The 12520-nt window shown below is 42.1% G+C and overlaps 1 protein-coding gene across 1 annotated transcript in view; it reads right to left on the bottom strand.

Moving 5' to 3' along the window:
* The window catches only part of Nmnat2 (nicotinamide nucleotide adenylyltransferase 2), a 156045-nt gene extending 143665 nt beyond the window's left edge, over positions 1-12380 (bottom strand). Inside the window, exon 1 of the mRNA XM_048357294.1 lies at positions 12189-12380. Within this exon, the coding sequence (XP_048213251.1) occupies positions 12189-12273 (85 nt within the window). The 5' untranslated portion in view covers positions 12274-12380. The remainder of the gene's footprint in view (positions 1-12188) is intronic.
* Positions 12381-12520: the final 140 nt, after the last annotated feature.

Genomic DNA, 12520 nt, shown 5'->3' with positions numbered 1-12520 from the left:
TAAGACCTGTCATCTAGACAAGAAATGACAGTTGAGCAGAGGCTGAGAGAAGAGTGAACTAGACACAAGACACGGGTATGATAGACAGAGGGAACATTTGGAACAGATACTCTATGGTTCAAGGTAGACAATTAGCAAGAATGGCAACAAAAAAAAAATGTGGTAGATGACTATGCTAGGTGGGGTGAGGAAAGGTCAGAGGCCTGGAGGTCATTTGGATGACTTTGAGTGAGACAAGGAGCTATTAAAGGATTTTGAACAAAGAAACAGCATGATATGACTTAGATCTGGTTACATTTTGAAAGGATTCTGGCTACTTGCTAAGAATTGAGGCCAAGGGTAGAAGTGGGGAGATAAGAGGCTACTGCAGTAATTCCAATGAAAGATAACAGTGGCTGTATCAGGTTTGTGGATGAGGCAAGGTGGTCAGTCCTAGTTACATTCTAAAGATACAGAGCTCCCCAAACATTTGCCAACATAGATGGGGAGTTGCAAAAAGGGCAAGAAGAAAGCATTGTTAGTCCAAACTTTGTGCCTTAGGTGATTGGAACAAATGAAAAACACCCTGAGCAGCTGGAGGCTACATTCTCTTTACTGTCTGGTAAGTGTTAAATGAAGTTCCACCTGCAGCAGCGTGGCCACACATACAGAGGTGACACGGGTGCAGTTGTATGGATGCTGGTTAGATGCAAACATGTCCCGGGTCTGAGTCTTGTTCTCATACTGTTTCCTCTGAACCCAGTTGTCCCAGGATTATAGGAATTTTCCTGGCTGGCTCGCTTGTCTAAGAGAATTATGCAGTAGACTTAATGGAAAACAGTTGGATGGTAGTTGGGTTTTAAAAAGCTCAGCTAAGGTAACTCCATTATTAGGAAGATAATGGGGATGAGGATGGTGCTAGAAGTGGTTATAGCATTTGCCTTTGCTGCTGCAGGCTTCATAAATCTTGGTGATATTGTGAAATACAAAGGGGGAAGGGAGCCAGGGTCAGGGAGGTGGCCTTGGTCACATCATGTAAGCTGCTGAAATGTGTTTTAAAGTGAAAATACTTACTTCTGAGGCCATCTGCCAAAGTGCACCCAAAAAAGGTAAATGCATTCCATTGCTACTGAATGCTTATAATTGGAGAATCTTTGGCAGTAGAAAATTTCCCTCCTTGACTGCATTTGTGTATATTGAAATGTGAACATATTCATAAATTAATTTATATAATTTTCTATACAATGGACTCCTGCATTTCAAGTATTTGTAACATCAAAGCCTATAAAATTTATTCTAAATGCCTTCAGTTAAAATATTTGGGTAGTAGGATTGCAACGCACACACACACACACACACACAAGCCTGAGTGAAAAAATCTATAATGTCCTCCTTTGCATGCTTAGGATTGTTTTTTAGTAATTCAGAATGATCTGAAACTCTAAAATTGAAGGAGAATTGTACCAGAAAATATATTTTATAGCAACATAGATACTAATTAGCAACCATAATATACAATGCATTATATTAGTGGTTAAAAGAACAATATTGTCGAATTTAACTTGCATCTTGGGGCTGAGGTTGCAGCTCAGCCTGCATAAGGCAGTTTCAGAACAACAAAAATAAATAAATAGAAATGGAAATACACTAGAACCTTTTTCAAAAAGAAAACCAATTTCAAATTAGATTTTCCTTCGTTTTTTTCCAACCACGTTTATAATACTTCCACAACTATTAGCTATCAATAGAAAAACAATTACATATGAGCACACATATACACAAACCCAATTATTTCTATATTTTCTTCTCACATCTGAGGGTATTTTAGAGACAGATATGTTCACATTTGAGTGTTAGTGAGTTATGGTTTTTAGTTTGCTTCCACACTTTATCTGTTCATTTGAGTTGCTCTCACACTGGAAATATGAGGATGAATATTTCTTTGAGATTCATAACATTTCAAAGGATTTTCCCACTAAACTATAATTCAAACTATTTTGTTTGTTTTGTTTTTGTTGCCAGTCCTGGGGCATGGACTCAGGGCCTGAGCACTGTCCCTGGCTTCTTTTTGCTCAAGGTTAGTACTCTACCACTTGAGCCACAGCACCACTTCCGGCTTTTTTCTATATATGTGGTGCTAAGGAATCAAACCTAGGGCTTCATGTATACGAGGCAAGCACTTTACCACTACGCCATATTCCCAGCCAGTTCAAACTATTTTGGCACATAAGAATTGAACAACTGGGGCTGGGGATATAGACTAGTGGCAAGAGTGCCTGCCTCGGATACACGAGGCCCTAGGTTCGATTCCCCAGCACCACATATACAGAAAACGGCCAGAAGCGGCGCTGTGGCTCAAGTGGCAGAGTGCTAGCCTTGAGCGGGAAGAAGCCAGGGACAGTGCTCAGGCCCTGAGTCCAAGGCCCAGGACTGGCCAAAAAAAAAAAAAAAAAAAAAAAAAAAAGAATTGAACAACATACTTTATTATCACAGAATTCTAATTCAATACATATATATGATACATAATGATCGAATCAATTTCCCTCTCAAACACCATTTCATTGTGTTGAGAAACTTCAAACTCTTTCTTTCTTTTTTGGTGATACTGGGGAATGAACAGAGGACATCAAAAGTACTAGGCAAATGCTTTACCATTTGAACCATGCCTGCAGTCCTCAAACTCTTTCTTAAAAGGTATATGAAGCTGGGTGCTGGTGGCTCACCCCTGTAATCCTAGCTACTCAGAGGGCTGAGTTCAGAGCTAGCCCAGGCAGAAAAGTCTATGAGACTCTTATTTCCATCTAACCATCAAAAAGCACCATGTGGAGTTATGTCTCAAGTGGTAGAGCACAAGCTTTGAGCAAAAAAGTTCAGGGACAGTGTCCAGGCCCCCAGGTCCCAGGATTGGTACACACACACACACACACACACACACACACACACACACACTATGAAATGTTTTACTTTAAAAGATTTAAGCACAGAAGCTTTGATATTTGTGGAATAGGATCAAGTAATACAAAAAAGGGGAAACTAAAAATAAACCGTTGTTTATTTCAAAGCAGGATCAAATAATACAAAAAAAGAGAAACTTGAAAATTAGTAGTTATTTGCTTCAAAACTCTTAGAATACCAACTTCCTTCTTGGTGATATCTGCCCCATGTTTAGTATGAGTTTTGTGTATGGGAGTCCTTCAGCTCAGTCAGTTTTTGTGCAAACAAAATTGTCTATTTTTGTACACACAAAATTGTCTATTTTTGCCAGGTGCCTGTGGTTCATGCCTGTCATCCAAGTGACTTGAAATCTGAGGATCACAAGTTGAAGCCAGGCAGGGCAGAAAAGTCCCCATGAGACTCTTATCTCCAATAAACCATTCAAAAACCAGAAGTGGTACTATGGCTCAAGTGGTAGAGCGCTAGCCTTGAGCACAAAGAGGTTCAGAGACAGAACCTAGACCCTAAGTTCAAGCCTCACAACCGCGCCCCCCCCCCCAGTCTATTTTTTTCAACCTGGTTATCTGGTGTCATAAGCAGACATAGCTCCTGTGAGGGACATTGCCAAGTACATCCAATCCCTTAGTGGAATTTGGACTTGGATACCCAAACATCTACTTGAGCAGATGATTACAGCCATCATCTTACTGAGGGGTATGTGTATCAGGGTTTTGTGAACCATTTCAATTGTTCCCAACTTCATAGCCTCAACACTTAAGAAGAATCCATTTTACCAGGCACTAGTGGCTCATACCTGTAATCATAGCTGAGATAGGAAGGTTCAAGACCACAACCAGGCAAAAAATGTTAGAGACCCATTCTCAACCAAGGCTGGGTGTGCATCTGTTCTTTTAGCTATTATAAGAAGCCTGAAATAGATTGATCACCATTCATGAATGTACACAGGCAGAAAATGAGACTAGATTTCAAAAATAACCAGTGCAACATAGAGCTGGAGATGTAGCACAGCAGTAGAGGCCCTGACTAGAAAGCAAGAGGCTTTGAGTTCAAAGTACCAGAAAAAGAGCCAGTTTCAAGGGGCTGGGAGTGGTGCTACATGTCTATAATCTCTGCTATTGGTAAGCAGAGGCAAACCCAGGCAAAATTTAGTGAATCCCTGTCTCAGTAGGCAGAGATAGAGGATCAGGTCCCAGACCAACCCCTAGACTGGCAAAATCAGAAAATATTATCCAATTAACTACAGAGTAAAAGATCAGGGATGTAGCTCAAGTAGTACAGCACTTGAATGTGGCCCTGAGTTCAATCTCCATTCACCTACCAAAAAAAATCCAGTCCATTTTAAGTAAGATTTTTATTCTCTCTCATGTCTAAATACATACAAAACAACAAAAACCTTTTGTTACCCTTTTTCTTTCCAAAATATTAATGAACCTAATGTCCTTTTGTGTGAAAAACAAGAGCCTACTGGGAGCTTTCATCATAAAACTAAGACGGGTTAGGCTACAAAAGATTTTCTAAAAATTTAGGTATTTCTTTCTTTTGTTTCAGGGGTTGATTAAAATACATGTTTCCAAAATATTAGAGTAAGAACTATAAGTCTCACTTTCCCCCCACTAACTAAAATCTGCTTCTCATCCAGTGTTTTCTATTCAACTACACTGAAAACAACAACAACAGCAGCAACAACAAATTGCCCTGGAAAGCTGCGCTATCACCCAACTTCAAATCATGAAGTGACAATTTGAAATAACTTTCAGTATACTTCTTCAGTCAGAGTCAGATGCCTATTTTCTTTTTTTTTTTTCAATTTTTATTGTCAAACTGATGTACAGAGAGGTTACAGTTTCATACGTTAGGCATTGGATACATTTCTTGTACTGTTTGTTACCTTGTCCCTCATGCCCCTCTCCCCCCTCCCCCTTACCCTTTCCCCCCTTGAGGTGTTCAGTTCACTTACACCAAACAGTTTTGCAAGTATTGCTTTTGTAGTTGTTTGTCTTTTTTTACCCTGTGTCTCTCAATTTTGGTATTCCCTTTCAATTTCCTAGTTCCAATATCAGTATACATGGTTTCCAATATACTCAGATAAGATTACAGAGATAGTGTAGATACAACCATAGGAAGGTGATACAAGAACATCATCAATAGTAAAGCTACAGATACACATGAGACGTTGAAAGTAGTTACAACTGTGATATAACAATTGTCTCCATAACATGGAGTTCAATTCACCTAGCATCATCTTATGTGTTCATAAGGGTATAGCTATTGGGCCTTGTGATGCTCTGCTATGACTTGCCTAAACCTGTACTAATTATTCCCAATAAGGGAGACCATAGAGTCCATGTTTCTTTGGGTCTGGCTCACTTCACTTAGTATAATTTTTTCCAAGTCCTTCCATTTCCTTACACATGGGACAATGTCATTCTTTATGATAGAGGCATAAAATTCCATTGTGTATATGTACCACATTTTCCTGATCCATTCGTCTACTGAGGGGCATCAGGGTTGGTTCCAGATTCTCGCTATGACCAATTGTGCTGCGATGAACATTGTTGTGCTGGTGGCATTACTGTGATTTTGTTTGTGGTCTTTTGGATAGATACCCAAAAGTGGGGCTGCTGGGTCATAGGGGAGTTCTATATTTAGCCTTCTGAGGAATCTCCATACTGCTTCAGATGCCCATCTTCTATGTAATAAACTGTTCTGATGAATGATGAGTCTAAGAAGTTACTGCATTCTTGCCCACTCCATGTTCAAAATTCAATTAAAATTGAATTTATGAGACATGATTACTTTACTCCTTTACTTAAAAAATAATGCAATGTCACAATGCTACTTTAAGTGGTTCAAATTTATCATTCTAGGTACTCTGGAGGATGAAAGCTCAGTTTGAAGACTTCCTGGGCAGATAAATCCTTAAGAGTTCTACCTTCAATCAACTCACAAAAGGCCAGAACTGGAAGCACTGCTCAATGATAGAGAACCAGGCAGGCATGAGCAAAAATGTCAAGTGAGAGAACAAAGTCCTGAGTTGAAGGCCCAGATTTGGCCCCTCCCCACAAAATCCTACTCAACAAACTAACAAACAAACCCAATACAGTGTCTTTTCACTGCCAATGGGATAAAGTTTAATTTCTAAATTCTTTTTTTTTTTTTTTGGCCATTCCTGAGGGCTTGGAACTCAGGGCCTGAGTGCTGTCCCTGGCTTCTTTTTTGGTCAAGGCTAACACTCTACCTCTTGAGCCACAGCACCACTTCTGGCCTTTTCTGTTTATGTGGTGCTGAGGAATCAAACCTAGGCCTTCATGCATGCTAGGCAAGCACTCTACCGCTAAGCCACATTCTCAGCCCTAATTTCCAAATTATTAGCATGACTTCAGCCTTCATGACTGGTCAAACTTCTACCTGCCCCTCTCATCTTTCCTCACACTAGCCTCCTCTTTGAGCCCTCTTGAATTTCTCTGTGTTCTAACATATCATGACTCTCTGCCTCATCAACCCTGCCCTTGTATATGGCTGAGTCCTTTGTCTGGCACAATTCTTTATGTCATTATTTTCTATTTACTCAACTACTATTGAGACTACTTTACTCCAAGCCAGGTACCAAGAAATTTGTCAATGAGGAAACCAGGGATTGCTTCTGTCCTTAGAGAGATTATGCTCCAGCATGGGAAACACTCCTAAAATCAGAGAGTTATGACATGGGAAAAATATAGGGTGAAGTGGAAGCAAATGTCAGGGTAGTCAGGCTTAATTTAGGAGTTTATGATGGTTCTCTGAAAAAGTACTGTTAAAGCTAAAATCTAAAGGTGTTGATTGAGCTAATAGAGGGTGACGGAGTTAGACAATCTCAGAGTACTAAAAAGTAAGTCTTTTCTTGTTATAAGTATAAGATACAGTGAACACATCTTTGTCAAATATATTTTTGTTGATGGCCAGTATTGCTAATGAGAAAAAATATGTAAAGTTTTCATTATCTTTTGTTGGAATTTAAGTTCAGATGACTCCTCCCTTCAGAAGTATACATGAATTGCAACACTTTTCATGCAATTATAAGGAAATGATGTAAAGATCATCTAAATATCCTGAAACTGGTATCTTCCTGATTGTTGTTTATGCTCTTGATCAAAATGACTTACATCTGTACTTCTGCTATGCCATTTGACTAAGGAGTTTATCTCTTGGGGAAGGAGCAAATTAGATATTGGTACAAAGGTGCCAAGGTCTACATTGTGCTCAGTGACCTTTTTATTAAGTATTTCAAGCCTATTAAAAAGTTTCTTGGTTTCTGAAAGTTCTCTATGTATCCATAACAACTCAAAATCATGTTTTTTTCTGATTTCTAACTACAACAGAAACTACATTTCCAACTATACAAGAAGAAAGCCCTGTCCATTACCCTTTAGGAAAGGAGAATTGGTCTGTATCTTTTGCAAAGATACAATTGTTCAAAGTAAAATGCATTTTTAGATAGAAACACCTGGTGTAATTAATTAAAATTTCTCCTTCCAATTTTTATAGCCAAATTAGAATTTTAGCCAGGTTTTGCTTTCCTGTCTACTTTATTTTTCTTTTTGGAGGTACTAGGATTTGAATGCAGGGTCGCAGATTTATTAAGTAAGGGCTTTGCTACATAACCCAGGATCTTAGCCTTTACTTTCATTTTTAAATTTGGTATTTGACTTGCCAGAAGTGGATGTATTGACAAATAATGAAATAGAAATATTTTGCTGGCTGGCACTGGTGGCTCATACCTGTAATACTAGCTACTCAGGAGGCTGAGATCTGAGGATTTCGACTCAAATCCAACCCAGGCAGGAAAGTCTGTGATACTCTTATTTCCAATTACTCACCAGAAAGCCAGAAGTGGAGCTGTAGCTCAAATAGTAGAGCACTAGCCCTGAGCAAAAGAACTCAGGGACAGTGCCAAGCCCTGAGTTCAAGCTCAATAACTGACCAAAAAAAAAAAAAAAAAGAAAGAAAGAAAAGAAAAGAATGAAAAGGAAGTATTTTGATTATGTTCTTAATTTTTTAAATGCATAAAGATTACACTTCAGTATGGTAGACTATACCTCATTATACCTTTTTAAACAGCTATAAAAGCTAAGAGTTTAATATTTAAAAATTCTTGGGTCATAGTTTCTTCTTATGTAATGAAGCAGACCCATGAAATATGATACCATTAGTTGACGGGTCTACTTAGCAAAAATCTTTTAATCATCCTTGAAAACATTTTACTTACAGTTGGGTGTATGTGTCAAATACCACTGTCACAAAAATTATTTTCATATGTTTCTGTAGTCACAGATAGCAGAGAAGATGACAGTAATCAACTCCACTTTCAGAGTAAAAGAAAGCTAATTCAAAAGTGCTTCACAAATATTATCTTTACAAAGACCGCAAGTTCGTGAGTTCTAAATACTACTCCTTTGCTTATAGACTTGCTTTTTCCTCTGGTAGACAAGTAGATTTTTAAAATATAGGATGTCTATTTAAACTGCCTAATTTGAAAGTCCTGTTGTACAATCTTTTTTTTTAATTTTTATTATAGATTTCAGGCACCTTAAGAAAATTGATAATGTAATAACAGTATTTCTGTGCTTTTAAGGAGAAAAAATTTGAAACCATTTCAAAGGAGGAAATTGTTCATGGATAAAATTTCTTCAGAAATGAGCAAGAGCTCTTAAGGAAATGCTTACTTAGGAATTCAGTTAGTTGATGGTCAATTTCATTCTAATCAGTCTGACAACTGAAGGAAATAGAATTTTCATGGAGTTGTGCAATCAGAGGATTACCTGCTCTTCTTGCAGTACAGAGGCCTCTACAAGAGGGGTCAGGAATATGGGATTTGAGAAAACCCTGTCATTGCTCTCCATAGGCATTCATAATGAAGTCTCTTGGCTGGCTGAATGTCAATTTATCATTTGAAAAATACAGATAATGATGCCTGTCTCATCAGATTGTGAATATGAATTAGTAGTGCACACTGAACACTTTGTTAGCCAGAAACTGTTCTACAAAAATAAAATAGAGGAGAGGTTGCTAAGTATGGCTCAAGTGATAGAGTGGCTCTCTTGCAGCAATATCAGCCTGAGTTAAAACACCAGAACTGTCAAGAAATACAAAAAATAAAATAAAATAAACAGTTGGGCACAGATGGCTCATGCCTGTAGTCCTCACTACTCAAGAGGCTGAGATCTGAGAATCACAGTTCAAAGTCAATCAGGGCAGACAAATCTGAGAGACTGTTATTTCCAATTAACCAGCAAAAAAGCTGGACCTAGAAGTGTAGCTCCAGTGGCAGAGCTTCAGTCTCAAGGGAAAAAGCTGAAAGTACAAGGCCCAGAGTTGAAGTTGCAGTACCAGTGCATAAATTAAAAAATGATAAAGTTTATCAAAAACTCAAAAATACCTCTAGGAAAACAGTTTAACATGCATTTTGTCTTCTTGTTCGTATTTTCTTTTCACATATTTATGACTTAAATTCTTCATTAGGTAGTAAACTCCATAATGCCATAAATGGACATATCACATCCCCTTTTTGTGTCTGTCTGTAATTGTATTACACTTAACTAACAGGTACTTAAGAGACTTTGTTGACAGTCTCACTTACTCCTCAATGTCAATAACAAGTAATCTCCTTTCACCCATTCTATGAATAAACTCTACTGTAGTTATTGCCTATGTTGACATATTTTTTGTTGTTGTTGGCGGTGGTAGTTGTGTGGCTTGAACTCTGGGCCTGGGTGCTGTCCCTGAGCTCTTCAGCCCAAGGCTAGTACTCTACTACTTCAGCCACAGCTCCACTTCCAGATTTTTTGTGTGGAGATGCGCGTCTCAAGGATTTTCCTGCTCAGGCTGGCTTTGAACCTCAATCCTCAGATCTCAGTCTCCTGAATAGTTGGATTACAGGTGTGAGCCACTGGCACCCAGCTATGTTCACATATTCTATCCTCAAAGTTTGAGGAATGTTGGCAGGTCATCATCCCCTTAACACATGGCTTTGTTAGTACTACCAAACTCTTCAGATACAGCCTTGGTTCTGAATATAAGTCTGTCTACATGGAATCTAAAACAAGCCTCATGAATTACATCCCCAGTCCCAGGAAGAAAGGAGGAGCAAGTACTATTGACATACCAAATATTCCTAGAGTTAGGGAGTTCTCTAAGAAAGTCCATCCCTGTTTGATCAAGGGAGAGGAATAAAGAAAAGACAAAAAGGAAAAGAAACATGAGAGGGAAGACAGTACAATCAAATGAAAGCAAAAAGCTGCATGTTCCTGGGGTGCTGATATTCTTTTACATTAGTGAGATGCACTGGTCCACCCAGATGCCAGCTGTTGGCATTACCTCTGAGTAGATACTTTTTATTTCTCATTTTCTAGAAATACAGTAGATTTAAGGGAGAACTCAAATAATAGTGTAATTCCTTTCTAAGGAAATGTCAGAGTTCAACAAAACACCAGGAAAATGGGTTCTTGAAAGGGGTGGTGTGGGATCCACGTGAGAGAGGTAGCAGAATCAAGAGAAGAAGAATGCAGTCAAGAATTCAATGTATATCCTACAAAATAAAGAAAAGTGAGGGAAGGGGTGGGTAGAGAAGGGAGGGGTGAGCATGTTGAAAGGGGTGACATTGATCAAGATGCACTGCATTCATTAACTGCTTTGTTAACTGGCAACGCTTGTACAACTACTTAAAATAAAATCATCTTATTTTATGATCACTAAGTAGTTGTACAAAAAGGTTAGAGTCCCATAAGTGAGGTTATGAGTAAAATCCATCTTAATCAGCCTCACCCCTCCCATCGTCCTACCCCATTTTGAGCTAACAGCTGAAGGAGTAGTGAGGAGAGGCGTCTACCCCTCGGGCTTCCATCCTGCTCAAGTGCCCACCAGACCTGCCTCGATCGGAAGTAGTTGCGCACCTTTTGCATGAGGGATTTTCACAAGCAGGCCCACGTCGGAGCGCCTCATAGGTTTAGGGGTAAGCATTTTTAGCCTACGCCACGGTCTTTCCGGATACGATAGCTTTCACGAAGCTGCCCTAGGAAAGCTCTCGCGGGCTCTGGGTAAAGGAACATGTGCCCTCGGCCGGCTCCTGCGCGCTCGGGGTTTCAGCACCAACGCCTGCGGAGAGCTCCCTTCCCGACGCGGGGCTCCGGCCTCCCCCGCGGTGACATCCAACCTCAACACCCGACAAAGCAACCTGGAACTTCTGACTTCTCCTCAATTCCTGCTTCTAAAGTGACCTCCGCGTCCCTCCCCCAGGATCCAGAGGCGCACAGCCCTGCCTTTGGTCCCCTCCCCAGCGATGGCGAGCGATTCCCCACTCGCATCCATCCGTCACCTCTCCCCTACTTTTGAGGGACCATTACTCCTGCCCCCGCCATCAGAAGCTCCGATTGCTCCCCACGCGACTCCCCAAAGCCTCAAAGAAACAAACGCCCGAAGAGGCGACCCTCCCCACCAGACACAGGCGCGCGCACATACATCCCGATACACACTCGCACGCCCCCAGCCATCAGGGCGCAACGCCGCCGGGGCAGAGCCTCCACCAACTCGGGCCGGATCCCCCAGCGGCCGAGGACCACCGACCGCCCGCGACAGCCGCCCCGCCCCGCCCCTTCCCGGGCAGAAGGCCCCCACAGCCGAGCAGGCCGAGCCCCCTCCCCGTCACTCGGCAGCCACCTCGAGCGGGCAGTACTGGGTGCACAGTCCCCAAACATTCACTCCTGCCCCCTCTCCCCTCACCCCCCACCCATCAGGCAAGCCTTGCATTCATTCATGGAAACCCCAGCCCTTGTCACTGGTGTGTCTTGTACCAGCGTGTTTGGGAGGGAGTGGGCATATTTAACTCCTTTCCTGCCTACCCTAAACAAACAGCACGCTATCCTCCTCCCATCTCCGCACCCCCACCTCACCCCCCATCCGATCCTCGCCAGCCAACTAGTCAAAGCACCGCACCTCGGTACTCCAATTCTCTACCCCCATCACCCCGCCCCACATGACACTCACCCCAGCCCCTCCCCTCCCCCACTCCCAGCGCTCCGCGAGCCGCTCTGGGCCACGCAGGTGGGGTCCCCTCCCGCGATCGGGGGGCCAGGGGAGCGGACCTCGCACCCGCTGGTGGGCCAGCGGTCCACCCCCAATCCCGAGAGGCGCACGCCTTCCTGGCCCAGCACCCTGGAAAGCACAGGTGCCGGGGAAGCGAGGAGCGGAAGCAGGCTCCCGGGGTGGGCGGGAGGACTTACCGAACATCTGAATGTGGCCTTTGGTGATGGGGTTGAAGCTGCCGCAAGCCAGCAAGATAACGTGAGTCTTCGTGGTCTCCGTCATGATGCGGGTGGGTCCTTCGCCGCGGTGCTGGGGTCGCCTCTCTTTTTGTGTCTGCTTATGTCTGCAGAGGGAGAAAGGAAGGCGAGGCTCCGGCGGTGGATGCTGTGGACTCCAAGGAGCCGCTCCAGACGCAAACCGCGTCACTCCCCGCCTCCCCTTAACGCTTGCAGCTCCGGCGCCAGCCAAGGCCGCTTTGTACTGCTCTCTGCTCCCCTCCGTCCTTCGCTTTTCTTTCTAGCTTCTTTCC

Source organism: Perognathus longimembris, chromosome 11 (genome assembly GCF_023159225.1).
Source record: "Perognathus longimembris pacificus isolate PPM17 chromosome 11, ASM2315922v1, whole genome shotgun sequence".
NCBI lineage: Eukaryota > Metazoa > Chordata > Mammalia > Rodentia > Heteromyidae > Perognathus > Perognathus longimembris.
This window is presented reverse-complemented; position numbering and strand designations above follow the sequence as displayed.